This window comes from Haematobia irritans, chromosome 2, assembly GCF_050003625.1.
Source record: "Haematobia irritans isolate KBUSLIRL chromosome 2, ASM5000362v1, whole genome shotgun sequence".
NCBI classification, from domain to species: domain Eukaryota; kingdom Metazoa; phylum Arthropoda; class Insecta; order Diptera; family Muscidae; genus Haematobia; species Haematobia irritans.
In genome coordinates, this window is record NC_134398.1 from 74,904,554 (window position 1) to 74,929,623 (window position 25,070).

Genomic DNA, 25,070 nt, shown 5'->3' on the forward strand with positions numbered 1-25,070 from the left:
GAAAAATAGCATAGTAGTCGCCTTTGGTAAGTCCATACATAATTGTTTCATTGGGTTAGTAACAATGTTTTGCCGACGGCAAACCAAATGTTTGTAATTTTATTTAAACCAAGTAAATTTAAAATTTTATTAAAATAATTAAATAAATTTGTAACAAGATGATCTCTTTTGTAAATATATTTTGTGGTCCTGAAAAGGACCGATTGTTTTTGTATTAAAGTATTTAAATATTCTCCAAATAGCGTCAAGAAAATGTTTAACCGCCGAAACCGTACAAAGTGCGGCCTTGTCTCTTCAAAGCGTAGACGACATCCATAGCGGTGACGGTTTTACGCTTAGCATGTTCGGTGTAGGTGACAGCATCACGAATAACGTTTTCCAAAAACACCTTGAGGACACCACGGGTTTCTTCGTATATCAATCCAGAGATACGTTTTACACCGCCACGACGAGCCAAACGTCTGATTGCAGGCTTGGTAATACCTTGGATGTTATCACGCAACACTTTACGATGACGTTTAGCGCCACCTTTTCCCAAGCCTTTGCCACCTTTACCACGACCAGTCATTTTTCACTTTTTTTTTTAAATTCACTTCACAAACGTTGCACAAGAACTAATACTGTTCCAACATCATTTCGCTTCTATTTATACAAAAATGCCCTGAAATGCTTACTAATATTAATGACACGATCTACCCTCGGATTCGTTCGTGTATACTTCGTGTTTATACAGGCAGCTGTAAGATACAATATTTCAATCTTTCCCTACACACACCCTTAACTAACAGTTTGCGCGCTCAATTTTTCTATAAATATGCGCGTTCATGCTCGGCACACAATTAATACTATCTTGAAAGTGTTTGTGTTCATATCGTGAAGTGAAAAAAATATAAAGTGAAAAATGGCTCGTACCAAGCAAACTGCCCGTAAATCTACCGGTGGCAAAGCCCCTCGTAAGCAATTGGCTACTAAAGCTGCTCGTAAGAGCGCCCCAGCCACTGGTGGTGTTAAGAAGCCCCATCGTTTCCGCCCTGGTACCGTTGCTTTGCGTGAAATCCGTCGTTACCAAAAGAGCACAGAATTGTTGATCCGCAAATTGCCTTTCCAACGTTTGGTTCGTGAAATTGCCCAAGATTTCAAAACTGACTTGCGTTTCCAGAGTTCTGCTGTCATGGCCTTGCAAGAAGCCAGCGAAGCCTACTTGGTTGGTCTATTCGAAGATACCAACTTGTGTGCCATCCATGCTAAGCGTGTCACCATCATGCCTAAGGATATCCAATTGGCCAGACGTATTCGTGGAGAACGTGCTTAAATTTTTGACATATTAAAAGCCAACTTTTTTTACAAAAACAATCGGTCCTTTTCAGGACCACAATATTTTTATAAAAAGAGAAAAATTTTTTTCAATACTTTACAGTTGACAAGAATTTATTCTTAATTATTTGATATCAATAAAATATATTGCATTTGTGTGTGTGTTTTTTTTTTTTTTGTATTAGGTTGGATATGAAGGGAATGTTGATATATGATGTAGATTTTGCTTTCCAATGGTTTTACATTTTTTCGTACTCATTCACAATTTATTTTCTATTAATTTATTTTTTAAAAGAAGAAAAGATATAAGTAGGAGGATTTGTTTCTTATTTTCATCTAATGCTACATTCAATGCGGCAAACATTTTATGAAATATTTTCTAACCCTATATGGCAAACTTTTCGTAACAAATCGAAGATTATTTTTGAATTTTCTAGGGTGTTTATAGTTTATATATTTCCTAAAGTCGTTAGACTTAAATTTATTCCATCTGTTGTTATAATTCTTTTAGTTTTTCTGCGAAATTTTATATCAAAAATAGCCAATTTCTTAAAATTTGGCTAGAGGTGGTATATCAGCTATGGCAAATTTTTATTCATAGTATTTCGATTTAAAATTTTGTTAAAATGGTATTATAATCCGACATGTATTTTTTCTACGATGTTTTAATATTTTTCATATATATATTTAATTTCTTTTGCAAATATTTTAATTTTATGGTTTCAACTATATTCAACATTGTTAACATCGCTGTACATGATATACCACACCTTCACGATTATTTTAACTTTTCGTTACAATTTGACACTTTTTATTAATAATGTTATATTTTAGTATAAATGTGTGATTTCTATTATATTTTTGAATGAAAATTTCCTAAAACATTTTTAGTTTTGAGCTTTGAAATTAATTTGCAGAAAAACTTTTATTCATGGAAAATATCCCAATATGATGAATTCCACTGTCATAGACGACATAATATAATTGAATATTTTACCATGAAAACTATGCAAATTGTATAATTTTTTCGTATTTCTTTAAAGAAAACATATCAAGATTCCCTATAAATTTTTTATTTTATAAAATTTTCAATAAAAATAGTAAAATTTATATAATTTAGTTGGAAATTTATGATGACACTTTTATAAACTTTCAACTCAAAAGATTATAATACTCTAGCCCTTCAATATTATTAATTGAAATCCTTTTTGTCATTTAGGTGGATATCTCTACTAGAGAAATGTGATAAATTCCAATTAAATATATTTACTATGTCATCATAAATTTAATTATTCTATCAAAACTTTTGTGAAAAAATTTATTCTCTTCCACACAAGAATTCACAAAATTTCGTAGCTGACTACTATGTACTTCTCATAATTCCGATGTACCCAAGAATAGCTAGGTTGAACGGTAAAAAATATATATAACCAACGTACACGCGTGTTAGTGTATATTAGTGTTTGAAGTGAAAAATATAGTGAAACATGTCTGACGCCGCCGTAGTTGAAGCCACCGCATCTCCAGTTGCCGCTGTTGAGAAAAAGGCACCTAAAAAAGCTGCTGCCAAGGCAAAGAAGCCCTCTGCTGCCCCATCTCATCCACCAACCCAACAAATGGTCGATGCTGCCATCAAAACATTGAAAGAACGTGGTGGTTCATCATTGCCTGCCATCAAGAAATATTTGGCCAGCACCTACAAAGTTGATGCCCAAAAATTGGCTCCCTTCATCAAGAAGTATTTGAAGGGCGCTGTTGCCAGTGGAAAATTGATCCAAACTAAAGGTAAGGGTGCATCTGGTTCATTCAAAATGTCTAAAGCAATGAGCGCCGAAAAGAAGAAGGCCCCAGCTGGTGATAAGAAAAAGAAGGCTGCCGCACCCAAAAAGGCCAGTGGAGAAAAGAAGGCTGCTGCAAAGAAACCTTCTGCCGCTAAGAAGACAGCAGAAAAGAAGAAGACCGAAAAGGCTAAGGCTAAAACTGCCAAAAAGACCGGTACAGTTAAAGCTAAACCAGCAAAAACCGCCGCCAAGGCCAAGGCCTCCGCCACAAAACCAAAAGCACCCAAGGCAAAAACAGTAGCAGCAGCCAAACCCAAAAAGGCCGCCGCTGCCAAGAAACCAGCTGCTAAAAAAGCCGCCGCCAAGAAGTAAATTTTCTATTTCATGGCAGAATGATTATTTTCGATATTCGAAAGCAGTTTATCTAACAGCCCTTTTCAGGGCTACAAAATATCTTTGAAAAAGAGAACAAATTTTATGCAAACAATTTTGTTTTGTTACCTAATTTTTATTTAAATAAATATACATTGTACTTAATCTATTTTTCACGGTAAAATTGAAATTTATAATCACATGTTTTATGGGAATTTTTCCAAAACTGGATTAGCCAATTGGGATGTGGTAATAAACCACAGCAATTAGAATTCTAGAAAAAAAGGTTTCATGTACCTACGCATAGAGTCATCATCAAAACTCACACACACACACATCCTTTAACTACGATCAATGTAATAAAGTCTTTTACTCTGAGAAAAATATTATAGCGACGTTATTATAATGAAGAAAAATAAAAAGAAGAAATATTGAAGAAACAGTAATGAAATGCCAAATTAGAATTTTAATAGAAGTTAGACATAGTAATGAAATGCCATAATAGAATTTTAATAAAATGAAGATTACAACATTGAATTTTTCTTAGTTGAAAAATCAATTATTTGTTATTATTCGATGGAAGATGTATTTATTTTTTTTTTATTGAAATAAAATAAGGATATTTTGTTTTTAGTTGATCAACAAAGAAAATCTCTTTTTTAATGATTTTTGTGGCCCTGAAAAGGGCCTTTGATGGTGGAGGAAATAAATTTTCGACGAAATATGAAGCCATTTACTTGGAGCTGGTGTACTTAGTAACGGCTTTGGTACCTTCACTGACAGCGTGCTTAGCCAATTCACCGGGCAATAATAGACGAACGGCAGTTTGGATTTCCCGACTGGTGATGGTGGAACGCTTGTTGTAGTGAGCCAAACGAGAGGCTTCGGCGGCAATACGTTCGAAGATATCATTAACGAAACTGTTCATGATGCTCATTGCCTTTGAAGAGATACCAGTATCGGGATGTACTTGCTTCAACACTTTGTAAATGTAGATGGCATAACTCTCCTTACGCTTGGTGCGTCTCTTGGTCTTGTCACCCTTTGTGATGTTCTTTTGGGCTTTGCCGGCCTTCTTTGCTGCTTTACCACTGGCTTTTGGAGGCATTTTCACTATTTTTTTTTTTTCACACAAACACTGTTTACACTGTTCAAAAGAGAATTTTGTGTGTTTGCAGCGATGAGCACACATTTGTACCATTTCGTGGACAAGATATTCAGGTAGCGGAAAACGAGCCTCTTCGTGCAGCAAAACAACCCTCAAATGTATTAAATAGCTCGAACGAAAAGTATATAAAGAACTGATTATGGGTCAAACGCTATCATTAAGTGTGTGTTTTCAGTGAAGTGAAAAAGAAAAAAAAATTTTGAAACATGTCTGGACGCGGTAAAGGTGGCAAAGTTAAGGGAAAGGCAAAGTCTCGTTCCAATCGTGCTGGGCTTCAATTCCCCGTCGGTCGTATCCATCGTCTTTTGCGCAAAGGCAACTATGCTGAGCGTGTTGGTGCTGGAGCTCCAGTTTACTTGGCTGCTGTGATGGAATACTTGGCCGCTGAAGTTCTTGAATTGGCTGGTAACGCTGCTCGTGACAACAAAAAGACAAGAATTATCCCTCGTCACTTGCAATTGGCTATCCGTAATGACGAAGAATTGAACAAATTGTTGTCCGGTGTCACCATTGCTCAAGGTGGTGTATTGCCAAACATCCAAGCTGTTCTCTTGCCCAAGAAGACCGAAAAGAAGGCTTAAATTATCTACAAGAAAATGTAAATACAGACCATCGTATCTCTATCAAACAACAATCCGTCCTTTTCAGGACGACAAAACATTTTTAAAAAGAGAAAAAATACTTTCAAACAATATAATTTCATACATACTTTTTTTCTGTAACAATAAAATTTACTATAAAAAAATTTATATGAAGATATTCATCTGTTATGGCATCGAAAAATTTCGTCACTATATATACATATATTTAGTTTATCGAAAAATTTCGCCACTTCATATTTTCATTTTGTTCCTATCTAATGCCATTTATTCCTAATATCGCAAAACAACAAATTCCCACCAATTTCATTAAGAGAGCATTCGTTTTCTGAGCCGAAGTGTTTTTATTTTCATCTGTATCAACTCTGATTATTTACTACATATGTATCTTTTGTATGCTTTGGCAATGCCGAAGTCTAGTAGGATCGTAAGTGTTCGTAACTTCTAGCGGAAAGTTGCAAATAGTTGATGACAGAGGAAGTTGTTTGTACCAATACATACATAATTGATTTCTGCAAAAAGAGAGTAAGAACAAATGAGACTAGGATCGAGTACAGTGCAACATAGAATCATTTTCTTTGATTTCTGCAAAAGAGTAAGAGAATCATAGAATCATTTTCTTTGGGGAATGGGACGAGAAATGGCATATTGAGAATTGCATATATGTTTCGTATGTATTACATTCGTAGTGTTTTTCTTTTGTAGTGTGTCATGTTTTCCAAGTGCCGACGGCAGAAAAATAGCATAGTAGTCGCCTTTGGTAAGTCCATACATAATTGTTTCATTGGGTTAGTAACAATGTTTTGCCGACGGCAAACCAAATGTTTGTAATTTTATTTAAACCAAGTAAATTTAAAATTTTATTAAAATAATTAAATAAATTTGTAACAAGATGATCTCTTTTGTAAATATATTTTGTGGTCCTGAAAAGGACCGATTGTTTTTGTATTAAAGTATTTAAATATTCTCCAAATAGCGTCAAGAAAATGTTTAACCGCCGAAACCGTACAAAGTGCGGCCTTGTCTCTTCAAAGCGTAGACGACATCCATAGCGGTGACGGTTTTACGCTTAGCATGTTCGGTGTAGGTGACAGCATCACGAATAACGTTTTCCAAAAACACCTTGAGGACACCACGGGTTTCTTCGTATATCAATCCAGAGATACGTTTTACACCGCCACGACGAGCCAAACGTCTGATTGCAGGCTTGGTAATACCTTGGATGTTATCACGCAACACTTTACGATGACGTTTAGCGCCACCTTTTCCCAAGCCTTTGCCACCTTTACCACGACCAGTCATTTTTCACTTTTTTTTTTAAATTCACTTCACAAACGTTGCACAAGAACTAATACTGTTCCAACATCATTTCGCTTCTATTTATACAAAAATGCCCTGAAATGCTTACTAATATTAATGACACGATCTACCCTCGGATTCGTTCGTGTATACTTCGTGTTTATACAGGCAGCTGTAAGATACAATATTTCAATCTTTCCCTACACACACCCTTAACTAACAGTTTGCGCGCTCAATTTTTCTATAAATATGCGCGTTCATGCTCGGCACACAATTAATACTATCTTGAAAGTGTTTGTGTTCATATCGTGAAGTGAAAAAAATATAAAGTGAAAAATGGCTCGTACCAAGCAAACTGCCCGTAAATCTACCGGTGGCAAAGCCCCTCGTAAGCAATTGGCTACTAAAGCTGCTCGTAAGAGCGCCCCAGCCACTGGTGGTGTTAAGAAGCCCCATCGTTTCCGCCCTGGTACCGTTGCTTTGCGTGAAATCCGTCGTTACCAAAAGAGCACAGAATTGTTGATCCGCAAATTGCCTTTCCAACGTTTGGTTCGTGAAATTGCCCAAGATTTCAAAACTGACTTGCGTTTCCAGAGTTCTGCTGTCATGGCCTTGCAAGAAGCCAGCGAAGCCTACTTGGTTGGTCTATTCGAAGATACCAACTTGTGTGCCATCCATGCTAAGCGTGTCACCATCATGCCTAAGGATATCCAATTGGCCAGACGTATTCGTGGAGAACGTGCTTAAATTTTTGACATATTAAAAGCCAACTTTTTTTACAAAAACAATCGGTCCTTTTCAGGACCACAATATTTTTATAAAAAGAGAAAAATTTTTTTCAATACTTTACAGTTGACAAGAATTTATTCTTAATTATTTGATATCAATAAAATATATTGCATTTGTGTGTGTGTTTTTTTTTTTTTTGTATTAGGTTGGATATGAAGGGAATGTTGATATATGATGTAGATTTTGCTTTCCAATGGTTTTACATTTTTTCGTACTCATTCACAATTTATTTTCTATTAATTTATTTTTTAAAAGAAGAAAAGATATAAGTAGGAGGATTTGTTTCTTATTTTCATCTAATGCTACATTCAATGCGGCAAACATTTTATGAAATATTTTCTAACCCTATATGGCAAACTTTTCGTAACAAATCGAAGATTATTTTTGAATTTTCTAGGGTGTTTATAGTTTATATATTTCCTAAAGTCGTTAGACTTAAATTTATTCCATCTGTTGTTATAATTCTTTTAGTTTTTCTGCGAAATTTTATATCAAAAATAGCCAATTTCTTAAAATTTGGCTAGAGGTGGTATATCAGCTATGGCAAATTTTTATTCATAGTATTTCGATTTAAAATTTTGTTAAAATGGTATTATAATCCGACATGTATTTTTTCTACGATGTTTTAATATTTTTCATATATATATTTAATTTCTTTTGCAAATATTTTAATTTTATGGTTTCAACTATATTCAACATTGTTAACATCGCTGTACATGATATACCACACCTTCACGATTATTTTAACTTTTCGTTACAATTTGACACTTTTTATTAATAATGTTATATTTTAGTATAAATGTGTGATTTCTATTATATTTTTGAATGAAAATTTCCTAAAACATTTTTAGTTTTGAGCTTTGAAATTAATTTGCAGAAAAACTTTTATTCATGGAAAATATCCCAATATGATGAATTCCACTGTCATAGACGACATAATATAATTGAATATTTTACCATGAAAACTATGCAAATTGTATAATTTTTTCGTATTTCTTTAAAGAAAACATATCAAGATTCCCTATAAATTTTTTATTTTATAAAATTTTCAATAAAAATAGTAAAATTTATATAATTTAGTTGGAAATTTATGATGACACTTTTATAAACTTTCAACTCAAAAGATTATAATACTCTAGCCCTTCAATATTATTAATTGAAATCCTTTTTGTCATTTAGGTGGATATCTCTACTAGAGAAATGTGATAAATTCCAATTAAATATATTTACTATGTCATCATAAATTTAATTATTCTATCAAAACTTTTGTGAAAAAATTTATTCTCTTCCACACAAGAATTCACAAAATTTCGTAGCTGACTACTATGTACTTCTCATAATTCCGATGTACCCAAGAATAGCTAGGTTGAACGGTAAAAAATATATATAACCAACGTACACGCGTGTTAGTGTATATTAGTGTTTGAAGTGAAAAATATAGTGAAACATGTCTGACGCCGCCGTAGTTGAAGCCACCGCATCTCCAGTTGCCGCTGTTGAGAAAAAGGCACCTAAAAAAGCTGCTGCCAAGGCAAAGAAGCCCTCTGCTGCCCCATCTCATCCACCAACCCAACAAATGGTCGATGCTGCCATCAAAACATTGAAAGAACGTGGTGGTTCATCATTGCCTGCCATCAAGAAATATTTGGCCAGCACCTACAAAGTTGATGCCCAAAAATTGGCTCCCTTCATCAAGAAGTATTTGAAGGGCGCTGTTGCCAGTGGAAAATTGATCCAAACTAAAGGTAAGGGTGCATCTGGTTCATTCAAAATGTCTAAAGCAATGAGCGCCGAAAAGAAGAAGGCCCCAGCTGGTGATAAGAAAAAGAAGGCTGCCGCACCCAAAAAGGCCAGTGGAGAAAAGAAGGCTGCTGCAAAGAAACCTTCTGCCGCTAAGAAGACAGCAGAAAAGAAGAAGACCGAAAAGGCTAAGGCTAAAACTGCCAAAAAGACCGGTACAGTTAAAGCTAAACCAGCAAAAACCGCCGCCAAGGCCAAGGCCTCCGCCACAAAACCAAAAGCACCCAAGGCAAAAACAGTAGCAGCAGCCAAACCCAAAAAGGCCGCCGCTGCCAAGAAACCAGCTGCTAAAAAAGCCGCCGCCAAGAAGTAAATTTTCTATTTCATGGCAGAATGATTATTTTCGATATTCGAAAGCAGTTTATCTAACAGCCCTTTTCAGGGCTACAAAATATCTTTGAAAAAGAGAACAAATTTTATGCAAACAATTTTGTTTTGTTACCTAATTTTTATTTAAATAAATATACATTGTACTTAATCTATTTTTCACGGTAAAATTGAAATTTATAATCACATGTTTTATGGGAATTTTTCCAAAACTGGATTAGCCAATTGGGATGTGGTAATAAACCACAGCAATTAGAATTCTAGAAAAAAAGGTTTCATGTACCTACGCATAGAGTCATCATCAAAACTCACACACACACACATCCTTTAACTACGATCAATGTAATAAAGTCTTTTACTCTGAGAAAAATATTATAGCGACGTTATTATAATGAAGAAAAATAAAAAGAAGAAATATTGAAGAAACAGTAATGAAATGCCAAATTAGAATTTTAATAGAAGTTAGACATAGTAATGAAATGCCATAATAGAATTTTAATAAAATGAAGATTACAACATTGAATTTTTCTTAGTTGAAAAATCAATTATTTGTTATTATTCGATGGAAGATGTATTTATTTTTTTTTTATTGAAATAAAATAAGGATATTTTGTTTTTAGTTGATCAACAAAGAAAATCTCTTTTTTAATGATTTTTGTGGCCCTGAAAAGGGCCTTTGATGGTGGAGGAAATAAATTTTCGACGAAATATGAAGCCATTTACTTGGAGCTGGTGTACTTAGTAACGGCTTTGGTACCTTCACTGACAGCGTGCTTAGCCAATTCACCGGGCAATAATAGACGAACGGCAGTTTGGATTTCCCGACTGGTGATGGTGGAACGCTTGTTGTAGTGAGCCAAACGAGAGGCTTCGGCGGCAATACGTTCGAAGATATCATTAACGAAACTGTTCATGATGCTCATTGCCTTTGAAGAGATACCAGTATCGGGATGTACTTGCTTCAACACTTTGTAAATGTAGATGGCATAACTCTCCTTACGCTTGGTGCGTCTCTTGGTCTTGTCACCCTTTGTGATGTTCTTTTGGGCTTTGCCGGCCTTCTTTGCTGCTTTACCACTGGCTTTTGGAGGCATTTTCACTATTTTTTTTTTTTCACACAAACACTGTTTACACTGTTCAAAAGAGAATTTTGTGTGTTTGCAGCGATGAGCACACATTTGTACCATTTCGTGGACAAGATATTCAGGTAGCGGAAAACGAGCCTCTTCGTGCAGCAAAACAACCCTCAAATGTATTAAATAGCTCGAACGAAAAGTATATAAAGAACTGATTATGGGTCAAACGCTATCATTAAGTGTGTGTTTTCAGTGAAGTGAAAAAGAAAAAAAAATTTTGAAACATGTCTGGACGCGGTAAAGGTGGCAAAGTTAAGGGAAAGGCAAAGTCTCGTTCCAATCGTGCTGGGCTTCAATTCCCCGTCGGTCGTATCCATCGTCTTTTGCGCAAAGGCAACTATGCTGAGCGTGTTGGTGCTGGAGCTCCAGTTTACTTGGCTGCTGTGATGGAATACTTGGCCGCTGAAGTTCTTGAATTGGCTGGTAACGCTGCTCGTGACAACAAAAAGACAAGAATTATCCCTCGTCACTTGCAATTGGCTATCCGTAATGACGAAGAATTGAACAAATTGTTGTCCGGTGTCACCATTGCTCAAGGTGGTGTATTGCCAAACATCCAAGCTGTTCTCTTGCCCAAGAAGACCGAAAAGAAGGCTTAAATTATCTACAAGAAAATGTAAATACAGACCATCGTATCTCTATCAAACAACAATCCGTCCTTTTCAGGACGACAAAACATTTTTAAAAAGAGAAAAAATACTTTCAAACAATATAATTTCATACATACTTTTTTTCTGTAACAATAAAATTTACTATAAAAAAATTTATATGAAGATATTCATCTGTTATGGCATCGAAAAATTTCGTCACTATATATACATATATTTAGTTTATCGAAAAATTTCGCCACTTCATATTTTCATTTTGTTCCTATCTAATGCCATTTATTCCTAATATCGCAAAACAACAAATTCCCACCAATTTCATTAAGAGAGCATTCGTTTTCTGAGCCGAAGTGTTTTTATTTTCATCTGTATCAACTCTGATTATTTACTACATATGTATCTTTTGTATGCTTTGGCAATGCCGAAGTCTAGTAGGATCGTAAGTGTTCGTAACTTCTAGCGGAAAGTTGCAAATAGTTGATGACAGAGGAAGTTGTTTGTACCAATACATACATAATTGATTTCTGCAAAAAGAGAGTAAGAACAAATGAGACTAGGATCGAGTACAGTGCAACATAGAATCATTTTCTTTGATTTCTGCAAAAGAGTAAGAGAATCATAGAATCATTTTCTTTGGGGAATGGGACGAGAAATGGCATATTGAGAATTGCATATATGTTTCGTATGTATTACATTCGTAGTGTTTTTCTTTTGTAGTGTGTCATGTTTTCCAAGTGCCGACGGCAGAAAAATAGCATAGTAGTCGCCTTTGGTAAGTCCATACATAATTGTTTCATTGGGTTAGTAACAATGTTTTGCCGACGGCAAACCAAATGTTTGTAATTTTATTTAAACCAAGTAAATTTAAAATTTTATTAAAATAATTAAATAAATTTGTAACAAGATGATCTCTTTTGTAAATATATTTTGTGGTCCTGAAAAGGACCGATTGTTTTTGTATTAAAGTATTTAAATATTCTCCAAATAGCGTCAAGAAAATGTTTAACCGCCGAAACCGTACAAAGTGCGGCCTTGTCTCTTCAAAGCGTAGACGACATCCATAGCGGTGACGGTTTTACGCTTAGCATGTTCGGTGTAGGTGACAGCATCACGAATAGTCTTGTGTCGTTCCGGAACGAACTAGTTCCAATGAACGGTTCACTAAAAGGAATGACTGTCACTAGTTCCATCTCTTTCGTTCTCATCGTTCCTTTTGTCAATTAGTTTTATTTTCAATTTACGCTCCATCGTTCCTTGGATCGCAGTTTGATTTTTTTTTACTTCTGTTTGAGCTATTTGCCAATTCATTCATTTTGGCGCGTATGTATTTAAATCATTGATTGATAAGCTGCTATTTAATAGATTCATTAATTCCATCTCAGGCTCTTTACAAACGACAAAAAAACTTAATTTCTTGCAATGAATAATTTAGCACAGAGTATAGTATTATTCAATCCAAAAATCCATCCAAAGAGTTTGGCTTCCTTCCTTCCTTAAATTTTCCATTCCTTCAATTTTTTTCTTACTATATTACTATAAACTATTTGAAGTAATTTCACTCAATTTTCCATATTTTTGTATCTTTCAATTGACCATGAACTTCGTTACACAAAGTAAACATACAATGTAATATCTGTCTTTAATATATGACAGTGATGACAAATATACAAATCCGGAACGAAAAGGAACGATGGAACGATTTGAAAGAACTAGTTCCATTGTACAAAAGGAACGATGAGTCCGAATCACTACGGTGAACGATTTTGCCCAAGACTAATCACGAATAACGTTTTCCAAAAACACCTTGAGGACACCACGGGTTTCTTCGTATATCAATCCAGAGATACGTTTTACACCGCCACGACGAGCCAAACGTCTGATTGCAGGCTTGGTAATACCTTGGATGTTATCACGCAACACTTTACGATGACGTTTAGCGCCACCTTTTCCCAAGCCTTTGCCACCTTTACCACGACCAGTCATTTTTCACTTTTTTTTTTAAATTCACTTCACAAACGTTGCACAAGAACTAATACTGTTCCAACATCATTTCGCTTCTATTTATACAAAAATGCCCTGAAATGCTTACTAATATTAATGACACGATCTACCCTCGGATTCGTTCGTGTATACTTCGTGTTTATACAGGCAGCTGTAAGATACAATATTTCAATCTTTCCCTACACACACCCTTAACTAACAGTTTGCGCGCTCAATTTTTCTATAAATATGCGCGTTCATGCTCGGCACACAATTAATACTATCTTGAAAGTGTTTGTGTTCATATCGTGAAGTGAAAAAAATATAAAGTGAAAAATGGCTCGTACCAAGCAAACTGCCCGTAAATCTACCGGTGGCAAAGCCCCTCGTAAGCAATTGGCTACTAAAGCTGCTCGTAAGAGCGCCCCAGCCACTGGTGGTGTTAAGAAGCCCCATCGTTTCCGCCCTGGTACCGTTGCTTTGCGTGAAATCCGTCGTTACCAAAAGAGCACAGAATTGTTGATCCGCAAATTGCCTTTCCAACGTTTGGTTCGTGAAATTGCCCAAGATTTCAAAACTGACTTGCGTTTCCAGAGTTCTGCTGTCATGGCCTTGCAAGAAGCCAGCGAAGCCTACTTGGTTGGTCTATTCGAAGATACCAACTTGTGTGCCATCCATGCTAAGCGTGTCACCATCATGCCTAAGGATATCCAATTGGCCAGACGTATTCGTGGAGAACGTGCTTAAATTTTTGACATATTAAAAGCCAACTTTTTTTACAAAAACAATCGGTCCTTTTCAGGACCACAATATTTTTATAAAAAGAGAAAAATTTTTTTCAATACTTTACAGTTGACAAGAATTTATTCTTAATTATTTGATATCAATAAAATATATTGCATTTGTGTGTGTGTTTTTTTTTTTTTTGTATTAGGTTGGATATGAAGGGAATGTTGATATATGATGTAGATTTTGCTTTCCAATGGTTTTACATTTTTTCGTACTCATTCACAATTTATTTTCTATTAATTTATTTTTTAAAAGAAGAAAAGATATAAGTAGGAGGATTTGTTTCTTATTTTCATCTAATGCTACATTCAATGCGGCAAACATTTTATGAAATATTTTCTAACCCTATATGGCAAACTTTTCGTAACAAATCGAAGATTATTTTTGAATTTTCTAGGGTGTTTATAGTTTATATATTTCCTAAAGTCGTTAGACTTAAATTTATTCCATCTGTTGTTATAATTCTTTTAGTTTTTCTGCGAAATTTTATATCAAAAATAGCCAATTTCTTAAAATTTGGCTAGAGGTGGTATATCAGCTATGGCAAATTTTTATTCATAGTATTTCGATTTAAAATTTTGTTAAAATGGTATTATAATCCGACATGTATTTTTTCTACGATGTTTTAATATTTTTCATATATATATTTAATTTCTTTTGCAAATATTTTAATTTTATGGTTTCAACTATATTCAACATTGTTAACATCGCTGTACATGATATACCACACCTTCACGATTATTTTAACTTTTCGTTACAATTTGACACTTTTTATTAATAATGTTATATTTTAGTATAAATGTGTGATTTCTATTATATTTTTGAATGAAAATTTCCTAAAACATTTTTAGTTTTGAGCTTTGAAATTAATTTGCAGAAAAACTTTTATTCATGGAAAATATCCCAATATGATGAATTCCACTGTCATAGACGACATAATATAATTGAATATTTTACCATGAAAACTATGCAAATTGTATAATTTTTTCGTATTTCTTTAAAGAAAACATATCAAGATTCCCTATAAATTTTTTATTTTATAAAATTTTCAATAAAAATAGTAAAATTTATATAATTTAGTTGGAAATTTATGATGACACTTTTATAAACTTTCAACTCAAAAGATTATAATACTCTAGCCCTTCAATATTATTAATTGAAATCCTTTTTGTCATTTAGGTGGATATCTCTACTAGAGAAATGTGATAAATTCCAATTAAATATATTTACTATGTCATCATAAATTTAATTATTCTATCAAAACTTTTGTGAAAAAATTTATTCTCTTCCACACAAGAATTCACAAAATTTCGTAGCTGACTACTATGTACTTCTCATAATTCCGATGTACCCAAGAATAGCTAGGTTGAACGGTAAAAAATATATATAACCAACGTACACGCGTGTTAGTGTATATTAGTGTTTGAAGTGAAAAATATAGTGAAACATGTCTGACGCCGCCGTAGTTGAAGCCACCGCATCTCCAGTTGCCGCTGTTGAGAAAAAGGCACCTAAAAAAGCTGCTGCCAAGGCAAAGAAGCCCTCTGCTGCCCCATCTCATCCACCAACCCAACAAATGGTCGATGCTGCCATCAAAACATTGAAAGAACGTGGTGGTTCATCATTGCCTGCCATCAAGAAATATTTGGCCAGCACCTACAAAGTTGATGCCCAAAAATTGGCTCCCTTCATCAAGAAGTATTTGAAGGGCGCTGTTGCCAGTGGAAAATTGATCCAAACTAAAGGTAAGGGTGCATCTGGTTCATTCAAAATGTCTAAAGCAATGAGCGCCGAAAAGAAGAAGGCCCCAGCTGGTGATAAGAAAAAGAAGGCTGCCGCACCCAAAAAGGCCAGTGGAGAAAAGAAGGCTGCTGCAAAGAAACCTTCTGCCGCTAAGAAGACAGCAGAAAAGAAGAAGACCGAAAAGGCTAAGGCTAAAACTGCCAAAAAGACCGGTACAGTTAAAGCTAAACCAGCAAAAACCGCCGCCAAGGCCAAGGCCTCCGCCACAAAACCAAAAGCACCCAAGGCAAAAACAGTAGCAGCAGCCAAACCCAAAAAGGCCGCCGCTGCCAAGAAACCAGCTGCTAAAAAAGCCGCCGCCAAGAAGTAAATTTTCTATTTCATGGCAGAATGATTATTTTCGATATTCGAAAGCAGTTTATCTAACAGCCCTTTTCAGGGCTACAAAATATCTTTGAAAAAGAGAACAAATTTTATGCAAACAATTTTGTTTTGTTACCTAATTTTTATTTAAATAAATATACATTGTACTTAATCTATTTTTCACGGTAAAATTGAAATTTATAATCACATGTTTTATGGGAATTTTTCCAAAACTGGATTAGCCAATTGGGATGTGGTAATAAACCACAGCAATTAGAATTCTAGAAAAAAAGGTTTCATGTACCTACGCATAGAGTCATCATCAAAACTCACACACACACACATCCTTTAACTACGATCAATGTAATAAAGTCTTTTACTCTGAGAAAAATATTATAGCGACGTTATTATAATGAAGAAAAATAAAAAGAAGAAATATTGAAGAAACAGTAATGAAATGCCAAATTAGAATTTTAATAGAAGTTAGACATAGTAATGAAATGCCATAATAGAATTTTAATAAAATGAAGATTACAACATTGAATTTTTCTTAGTTGAAAAATCAATTATTTGTTATTATTCGATGGAAGATGTATTTATTTTTTTTTTATTGAAATAAAATAAGGATATTTTGTTTTTAGTTGATCAACAAAGAAAATCTCTTTTTTAATGATTTTTGTGGCCCTGAAAAGGGCCTTTGATGGTGGAGGAAATAAATTTTCGACGAAATATGAAGCCATTTACTTGGAGCTGGTGTACTTAGTAACGGCTTTGGTACCTTCACTGACAGCGTGCTTAGCCAATTCACCGGGCAATAATAGACGAACGGCAGTTTGGATTTCCCGACTGGTGATGGTGGAACGCTTGTTGTAGTGAGCCAAACGAGAGGCTTCGGCGGCAATACGTTCGAAGATATCATTAACGAAACTGTTCATGATGCTCATTGCCTTTGAAGAGATACCAGTATCGGGATGTACTTGCTTCAACACTTTGTAAATGTAGATGGCATAACTCTCCTTACGCTTGGTGCGTCTCTTGGTCTTGTCACCCTTTGTGATGTTCTTTTGGGCTTTGCCGGCCTTCTTTGCTGCTTTACCACTGGCTTTTGGAGGCATTTTCACTATTTTTTTTTTTTCACACAAACACTGTTTACACTGTTCAAAAGAGAATTTTGTGTGTTTGCAGCGATGAGCACACATTTGTACCATTTCGTGGACAAGATATTCAGGTAGCGGAAAACGAGCCTCTTCGTGCAGCAAAACAACCCTCAAATGTATTAAATAGCTCGAACGAAAAGTATATAAAGAACTGATTATGGGTCAAACGCTATCATTAAGTGTGTGTTTTCAGTGAAGTGAAAAAGAAAAAAAAATTTTGAAACATGTCTGGACGCGGTAAAGGTGGCAAAGTTAAGGGAAAGGCAAAGTCTCGTTCCAATCGTGCTGGGCTTCAATTCCCCGTCGGTCGTATCCATCGTCTTTTGCGCAAAGGCAACTATGCTGAGCGTGTTGGTGCTGGAGCTCCAGTTTACTTGGCTGCTGTGATGGAATACTTGGCCGCTGAAGTTCTTGAATTGGCTGGTAACGCTGCTCGTGACAACAAAAAGACAAGAATTATCCCTCGTCACTTGCAATTGGCTATCCGTAATGACGAAGAATTGAACAAATTGTTGTCCGGTGTCACCATTGCTCAAGGTGGTGTATTGCCAAACATCCAAGCTGTTCTCTTGCCCAAGAAGACCGAAAAGAAGGCTTAAATTATCTACAAGAAAATGTAAATACAGACCATCGTATCTCTATCAAACAACAATCCGTCCTTTTCAGGACGACAAAACATTTTTAAAAAGAGAAAAAATACTTTCAAACAATATAATTTCATACATACTTTTTTTCTGTAACAATAAAATTTACTATAAAAAAATTTATATGAAGATATTCATCTGTTATGGCATCGAAAAATTTCGTCACTATATATACATATATTTAGTTTATCGAAAAATTTCGCCACTTCATATTTTCATTTTGTTCCTATCTAATGCCATTTATTCCTAATATCGCAAAACAACAAATTCCCACCAATTTCATTAAGAGAGCATTCGTTTTCTGAGCCGAAGTGTTTTTATTTTCATCTGTATCAACTCTGATTATTTACTACATATGTATCTTTTGTATGCTTTGGCAATGCCGAAGTCTAGTAGGATCGTAAGTGTTCGTAACTTCTAGCGGAAAGTTGCAAATAGTTGATGACAGAGGAAGTTGTTTGTACCAATACATACATAATTGATTTCTGCAAAAAGAGAGTAAGAACAAATGAGACTAGGATCGAGTACAGTGCAACATAGAATCATTTTCTTTGATTTCTGCAAAAGAGTAAGAGAATCATAGAATCATTTTCTTTGGGGAATGGGACGAGAAATGGCATATTGAGAATTGCATATATGTTTCGTATGTATTACATTCGTAGTGTTTTTCTTTTGTAGTGTGTCATGTTTTCCAAGTGCCGACGGCAGAAAAATAGCATAGTAGTCGCCTTTGGTAAGTCCATACATAATTGTTTCATTGGGTTAGTAACAATGTTTTGCCGACGGCAAACCAAATGTTTGTAATTTTATTTAAACCAAGTAAATTTAAAATTTTATTAAAATAATTAAATAAATTTGTAACAAGATGATCTCTTTTGTAAATATATTTTGTGGTCCTGAAAAGGACCGATTGTTTTTGTATTAAAGTATTTAAATATTCTCCAAATAGCGTCAAGAAAATGTTTAACCGCCGAAACCGTACAAAGTGCGGCCTTGTCTCTTCAAAGCGTAGACGACATCCATAGCGGTGACGGTTTTACGCTTAGCATGTTCGGTGTAGGTGACAGCATCACGAATAACGTTTTCCAAAAACACCTTGAGGACACCACGGGTTTCTTCGTATATCAATCCAGAGATACGTTTTACACCGCCACGACGAGCCAAACGTCTGATTGCAGGCTTGGTAATACCTTGGATGTTATCACGCAACACTTTACGATGACGTTTAGCGCCACCTTTTCCCAAGCCTTTGCCACCTTTACCACGACCAGTCATTTTTCACTTTTTTTTTTAAATTCACTTCACAAACGTTGCACAAGAACTAATACTGTTCCAACATCATTTCGCTTCTATTTATACAAAAATGCCCTGAAATGCTTACTAATATTAATGACACGATCTACCCTCGGATTCGTTCGTGTATACTTCGTGTTTATACAGGCAGCTGTAAGATACAATATTTCAATCTTTCCCTACACACACCCTTAACTAACAGTTTGCGCGCTCAATTTTTCTATAAATATGCGCGTTCATGCTCGGCACACAATTAATACTATCTTGAAAGTGTTTGTGTTCATATCGTGAAGTGAAAAAAATATAAAGTGAAAAATGGCTCGTACCAAGCAAACTGCCCGTAAATCTACCGGTGGCAAAGCCCCTCGTAAGCAATTGGCTACTAAAGCTGCTCGTAAGAGCGCCCCAGCCACTGGTGGTGTTAAGAAGCCCCATCGTTTCCGCCCTGGTACCGTTGCTTTGCGTGAAATCCGTCGTTACCAAAAGAGCACAGAATTGTTGATCCGCAAATTGCCTTTCCAACGTTTGGTTCGTGAAATTGCCCAAGATTTCAAAACTGACTTGCGTTTCCAGAGTTCTGCTGTCATGGCCTTGCAAGAAGCCAGCGAAGCCTACTTGGTTGGTCTATTCGAAGATACCAACTTGTGTGCCATCCATGCTAAGCGTGTCACCATCATGCCTAAGGATATCCAATTGGCCAGACGTATTCGTGGAGAACGTGCTTAAATTTTTGACATATTAAAAGCCAACTTTTTTTACAAAAACAATCGGTCCTTTTCAGGACCACAATATTTTTATAAAAAGAGAAAAATTTTTTTCAATACTTTACAGTTGACAAGAATTTATTCTTAATTATTTGATATCAATAAAATATATTGCATTTGTGTGTGTGTTTTTTTTTTTTTTGTATTAGGTTGGATATGAAGGGAATGTTGATATATGATGTAGATTTTGCTTTCCAATGGTTTTACATTTTTTCGTACTCATTCACAATTTATTTTCTATTAATTTATTTTTTAAAAGAAGAAAAGATATAAGTAGGAGGATTTGTTTCTTATTTTCATCTAATGCTACATTCAATGCGGCAAACATTTTATGAAATATTTTCTAACCCTATATGGCAAACTTTTCGTAACAAATCGAAGATTATTTTTGAATTTTCTAGGGTGTTTATAGTTTATATATTTCCTAAAGTCGTTAGACTTAAATTTATTCCATCTGTTGTTATAATTCTTTTAGTTTTTCTGCGAAATTTTATATCAAAAATAGCCAATTTCTTAAAATTTGGCTAGAGGTGGTATATCAGCTATGGCAAATTTTTATTCATAGTATTTCGATTTAAAATTTTGTTAAAATGGTATTATAATCCGACATGTATTTTTTCTACGATGTTTTAATATTTTTCATATATATATTTAATTTCTTTTGCAAATATTTTAATTTTATGGTTTCAACTATATTCAACATTGTTAACATCGCTGTACATGATATACCACACCTTCACGATTATTTTAACTTTTCGTTACAATTTGACACTTTTTATTAATAATGTTATATTTTAGTATAAATGTGTGATTTCTATTATATTTTTGAATGAAAATTTCCTAAAACATTTTTAGTTTTGAGCTTTGAAATTAATTTGCAGAAAAACTTTTATTCATGGAAAATATCCCAATATGATGAATTCCACTGTCATAGACGACATAATATAATTGAATATTTTACCATGAAAACTATGCAAATTGTATAATTTTTTCGTATTTCTTTAAAGAAAACATATCAAGATTCCCTATAAATTTTTTATTTTATAAAATTTTCAATAAAAATAGTAAAATTTATATAATTTAGTTGGAAATTTATGATGACACTTTTATAAACTTTCAACTCAAAAGATTATAATACTCTAGCCCTTCAATATTATTAATTGAAATCCTTTTTGTCATTTAGGTGGATATCTCTACTAGAGAAATGTGATAAATTCCAATTAAATATATTTACTATGTCATCATAAATTTAATTATTCTATCAAAACTTTTGTGAAAAAATTTATTCTCTTCCACACAAGAATTCACAAAATTTCGTAGCTGACTACTATGTACTTCTCATAATTCCGATGTACCCAAGAATAGCTAGGTTGAACGGTAAAAAATATATATAACCAACGTACACGCGTGTTAGTGTATATTAGTGTTTGAAGTGAAAAATATAGTGAAACATGTCTGACGCCGCCGTAGTTGAAGCCACCGCATCTCCAGTTGCCGCTGTTGAGAAAAAGGCACCTAAAAAAGCTGCTGCCAAGGCAAAGAAGCCCTCTGCTGCCCCATCTCATCCACCAACCCAACAAATGGTCGATGCTGCCATCAAAACATTGAAAGAACGTGGTGGTTCATCATTGCCTGCCATCAAGAAATATTTGGCCAGCACCTACAAAGTTGATGCCCAAAAATTGGCTCCCTTCATCAAGAAGTATTTGAAGGGCGCTGTTGCCAGTGGAAAATTGATCCAAACTAAAGGTAAGGGTGCATCTGGTTCATTCAAAATGTCTAAAGCAATGAGCGCCGAAAAGAAGAAGGCCCCAGCTGGTGATAAGAAAAAGAAGGCTGCCGCACCCAAAAAGGCCAGTGGAGAAAAGAAGGCTGCTGCAAAGAAACCTTCTGCCGCTAAGAAGACAGCAGAAAAGAAGAAGACCGAAAAGGCTAAGGCTAAAACTGCCAAAAAGACCGGTACAGTTAAAGCTAAACCAGCAAAAACCGCCGCCAAGGCCAAGGCCTCCGCCACAAAACCAAAAGCACCCAAGGCAAAAACAGTAGCAGCAGCCAAACCCAAAAAGGCCGCCGCTGCCAAGAAACCAGCTGCTAAAAAAGCCGCCGCCAAGAAGTAAATTTTCTATTTCATGGCAGAATGATTATTTTCGATATTCGAAAGCAGTTTATCTAACAGCCCTTTTCAGGGCTACAAAATATCTTTGAAAAAGAGAACAAATTTTATGCAAACAATTTTGTTTTGTTACCTAATTTTTATTTAAATAAATATACATTGTACTTAATCTATTTTTCACGGTAAAATTGAAATTTATAATCACATGTTTTATGGGAATTTTTCCAAAACTGGATTAGCCAATTGGGATGTGGTAATAAACCACAGCAATTAGAATTCTAGAAAAAAAGGTTTCATGTACCTACGCATAGAGTCATCATCAAAACTCACACACACACACATCCTTTAACTACGATCAATGTAATAAAGTCTTTTACTCTGAGAAAAATATTATAGCGACGTTATTATAATGAAGAAAAATAAAAAGAAGAAATATTGAAGAAACAGTAATGAAATGCCAAATTAGAATTTTAATAGAAGTTAGACATAGTAATGAAATGCCATAATAGAATTTTAATAAAATGAAGATTACAACATTGAATTTTTCTTAGTTGAAAAATCAATTATTTGTTATTATTCGATGGAAGATGTATTTATTTTTTTTTTATTGAAATAAAATAAGGATATTTTGTTTTTAGTTGATCAACAAAGAAAATCTCTTTTTTAATGATTTTTGTGGCCCTGAAAAGGGCCTTTGATGGTGGAGGAAATAAATTTTCGACGAAATATGAAGCCATTTACTTGGAGCTGGTGTACTTAGTAACGGCTTTGGTACCTTCACTGACAGCGTGCTTAGCCAATTCACCGGGCAATAATAGACGAACGGCAGTTTGGATTTCCCGACTGGTGATGGTGGAACGCTTGTTGTAGTGAGCCAAACGAGAGGCTTCGGCGGCAATACGTTCGAAGATATCATTAACGAAACTGTTCATGATGCTCATTGCCTTTGAAGAGATACCAGTATCGGGATGTACTTGCTTCAACACTTTGTAAATGTAGATGGCATAACTCTCCTTACGCTTGGTGCGTCTCTTGGTCTTGTCACCCTTTGTGATGTTCTTTTGGGCTTTGCCGGCCTTCTTTGCTGCTTTACCACTGGCTTTTGGAGGCATTTTCACTATTTTTTTTTTTTCACACAAACACTGTTTACACTGTTCAAAAGAGAATTTTGTGTGTTTGCAGCGATGAGCACACATTTGTACCATTTCGTGGACAAGATATTCAGGTAGCGGAAAACGAGCCTCTTCGTGCAGCAAAACAACCCTCAAATGTATTAAATAGCTCGAACGAAAAGTATATAAAGAACTGATTATGGGTCAAACGCTATCATTAAGTGTGTGTTTTCAGTGAAGTGAAAAAGAAAAAAAAATTTTGAAACATGTCTGGACGCGGTAAAGGTGGCAAAGTTAAGGGAAAGGCAAAGTCTCGTTCCAATCGTGCTGGGCTTCAATTCCCCGTCGGTCGTATCCATCGTCTTTTGCGCAAAGGCAACTATGCTGAGCGTGTTGGTGCTGGAGCTCCAGTTTACTTGGCTGCTGTGATGGAATACTTGGCCGCTGAAGTTCTTGAATTGGCTGGTAACGCTGCTCGTGACAACAAAAAGACAAGAATTATCCCTCGTCACTTGCAATTGGCTATCCGTAATGACGAAGAATTGAACAAATTGTTGTCCGGTGTCACCATTGCTCAAGGTGGTGTATTGCCAAACATCCAAGCTGTTCTCTTGCCCAAGAAGACCGAAAAGAAGGCTTAAATTATCTACAAGAAAATGTAAATACAGACCATCGTATCTCTATCAAACAACAATCCGTCCTTTTCAGGACGACAAAACATTTTTAAAAAGAGAAAAAATACTTTCAAACAATATAATTTCATACATACTTTTTTTCTGTAACAATAAAATTTACTATAAAAAAATTTATATGAAGATATTCATCTGTTATGGCATCGAAAAATTTCGTCACTATATATACATATATTTAGTTTATCGAAAAATTTCGCCACTTCATATTTTCATTTTGTTCCTATCTAATGCCATTTATTCCTAATATCGCAAAACAACAAATTCCCACCAATTTCATTAAGAGAGCATTCGTTTTCTGAGCCGAAGTGTTTTTATTTTCATCTGTATCAACTCTGATTATTTACTACATATGTATCTTTTGTATGCTTTGGCAATGCCGAAGTCTAGTAGGATCGTAAGTGTTCGTAACTTCTAGCGGAAAGTTGCAAATAGTTGATGACAGAGGAAGTTGTTTGTACCAATACATACATAATTGATTTCTGCAAAAAGAGAGTAAGAACAAATGAGACTAGGATCGAGTACAGTGCAACATAGAATCATTTTCTTTGATTTCTGCAAAAGAGTAAGAGAATCATAGAATCATTTTCTTTGGGGAATGGGACGAGAAATGGCATATTGAGAATTGCATATATGTTTCGTATGTATTACATTCGTAGTGTTTTTCTTTTGTAGTGTGTCATGTTTTCCAAGTGCCGACGGCAGAAAAATAGCATAGTAGTCGCCTTTGGTAAGTCCATACATAATTGTTTCATTGGGTTAGTAACAATGTTTTGCCGACGGCAAACCAAATGTTTGTAATTTTATTTAAACCAAGTAAATTTAAAATTTTATTAAAATAATTAAATAAATTTGTAACAAGATGATCTCTTTTGTAAATATATTTTGTGGTCCTGAAAAGGACCGATTGTTTTTGTATTAAAGTATTTAAATATTCTCCAAATAGCGTCAAGAAAATGTTTAACCGCCGAAACCGTACAAAGTGCGGCCTTGTCTCTTCAAAGCGTAGACGACATCCATAGCGGTGACGGTTTTACGCTTAGCATGTTCGGTGTAGGTGACAGCATCACGAATAACGTTTTCCAAAAACACCTTGAGGACACCACGGGTTTCTTCGTATATCAATCCAGAGATACGTTTTACACCGCCACGACGAGCCAAACGTCTGATTGCAGGCTTGGTAATACCTTGGATGTTATCACGCAACACTTTACGATGACGTTTAGCGCCACC

General features: G+C 35.0%; 5 protein-coding genes and 1 long non-coding RNA gene across 6 annotated transcripts in view; all 6 read right to left on the reverse strand.

Annotated features, from left to right (window-relative positions):
- The window catches only part of LOC142225539 (uncharacterized), an 801,202-nt gene that overhangs the window by 406,178 nt on the left and 369,954 nt on the right, over positions 1-25,070 (reverse strand). The gene's annotated exons all lie outside the window — the stretch shown is intronic.
- LOC142225531 (histone H4) lies at positions 180-630 on the reverse strand. The gene has a single exon (XM_075295320.1). The coding sequence runs from the start codon at positions 566-568 to the stop codon at positions 257-259; it is 312 nt and encodes a 103-aa protein (XP_075151435.1). The 5' UTR covers positions 569-630; the 3' UTR covers positions 180-256.
- On the reverse strand, positions 6,148-6,601 carry LOC142225532 (histone H4). The gene has a single exon (XM_075295321.1). The coding sequence runs from the start codon at positions 6,534-6,536 to the stop codon at positions 6,225-6,227; it is 312 nt and encodes a 103-aa protein (XP_075151436.1). The 5' UTR covers positions 6,537-6,601; the 3' UTR covers positions 6,148-6,224.
- On the reverse strand, positions 12,763-13,236 carry LOC142225533 (histone H4). Its single transcript, XM_075295322.1, has one exon. The coding sequence runs from the start codon at positions 13,171-13,173 to the stop codon at positions 12,964-12,966; it is 210 nt and encodes a 69-aa protein (XP_075151437.1). The 5' UTR covers positions 13,174-13,236; the 3' UTR covers positions 12,763-12,963.
- Positions 18,753-19,203, reverse strand: LOC142225534 (histone H4). Its single transcript, XM_075295323.1, has one exon. The coding sequence runs from the start codon at positions 19,139-19,141 to the stop codon at positions 18,830-18,832; it is 312 nt and encodes a 103-aa protein (XP_075151438.1). The 5' UTR covers positions 19,142-19,203; the 3' UTR covers positions 18,753-18,829.
- LOC142223017 (histone H4) lies at positions 24,583-25,070 on the reverse strand (the record flags this gene model as incomplete). Its single annotated transcript, XM_075292946.1, is given in 1 exon segment — positions 24,583-25,070. A coding segment is annotated over 1 exon segment (273 nt), but the record flags the coding sequence as incomplete, so codon positions are not given.

Excerpts from the sequence above, each read along its gene's own strand:
- LOC142225532 (XM_075295321.1), bottom strand. The coding sequence starts at position 6,536 with ATGACTGGTCGTGGTAAAGGTGGCAAAGGCTTGGGAAAAGGTGGCGCT.
- LOC142225531 (XM_075295320.1), bottom strand. The coding sequence starts at position 568 with ATGACTGGTCGTGGTAAAGGTGGCAAAGGCTTGGGAAAAGGTGGCGCT.
- LOC142225534 (XM_075295323.1), bottom strand. The coding sequence starts at position 19,141 with ATGACTGGTCGTGGTAAAGGTGGCAAAGGCTTGGGAAAAGGTGGCGCT.
- LOC142225533 (XM_075295322.1), bottom strand. The coding sequence starts at position 13,173 with ATGACTGGTCGTGGTAAAGGTGGCAAAGGCTTGGGAAAAGGTGGCGCT.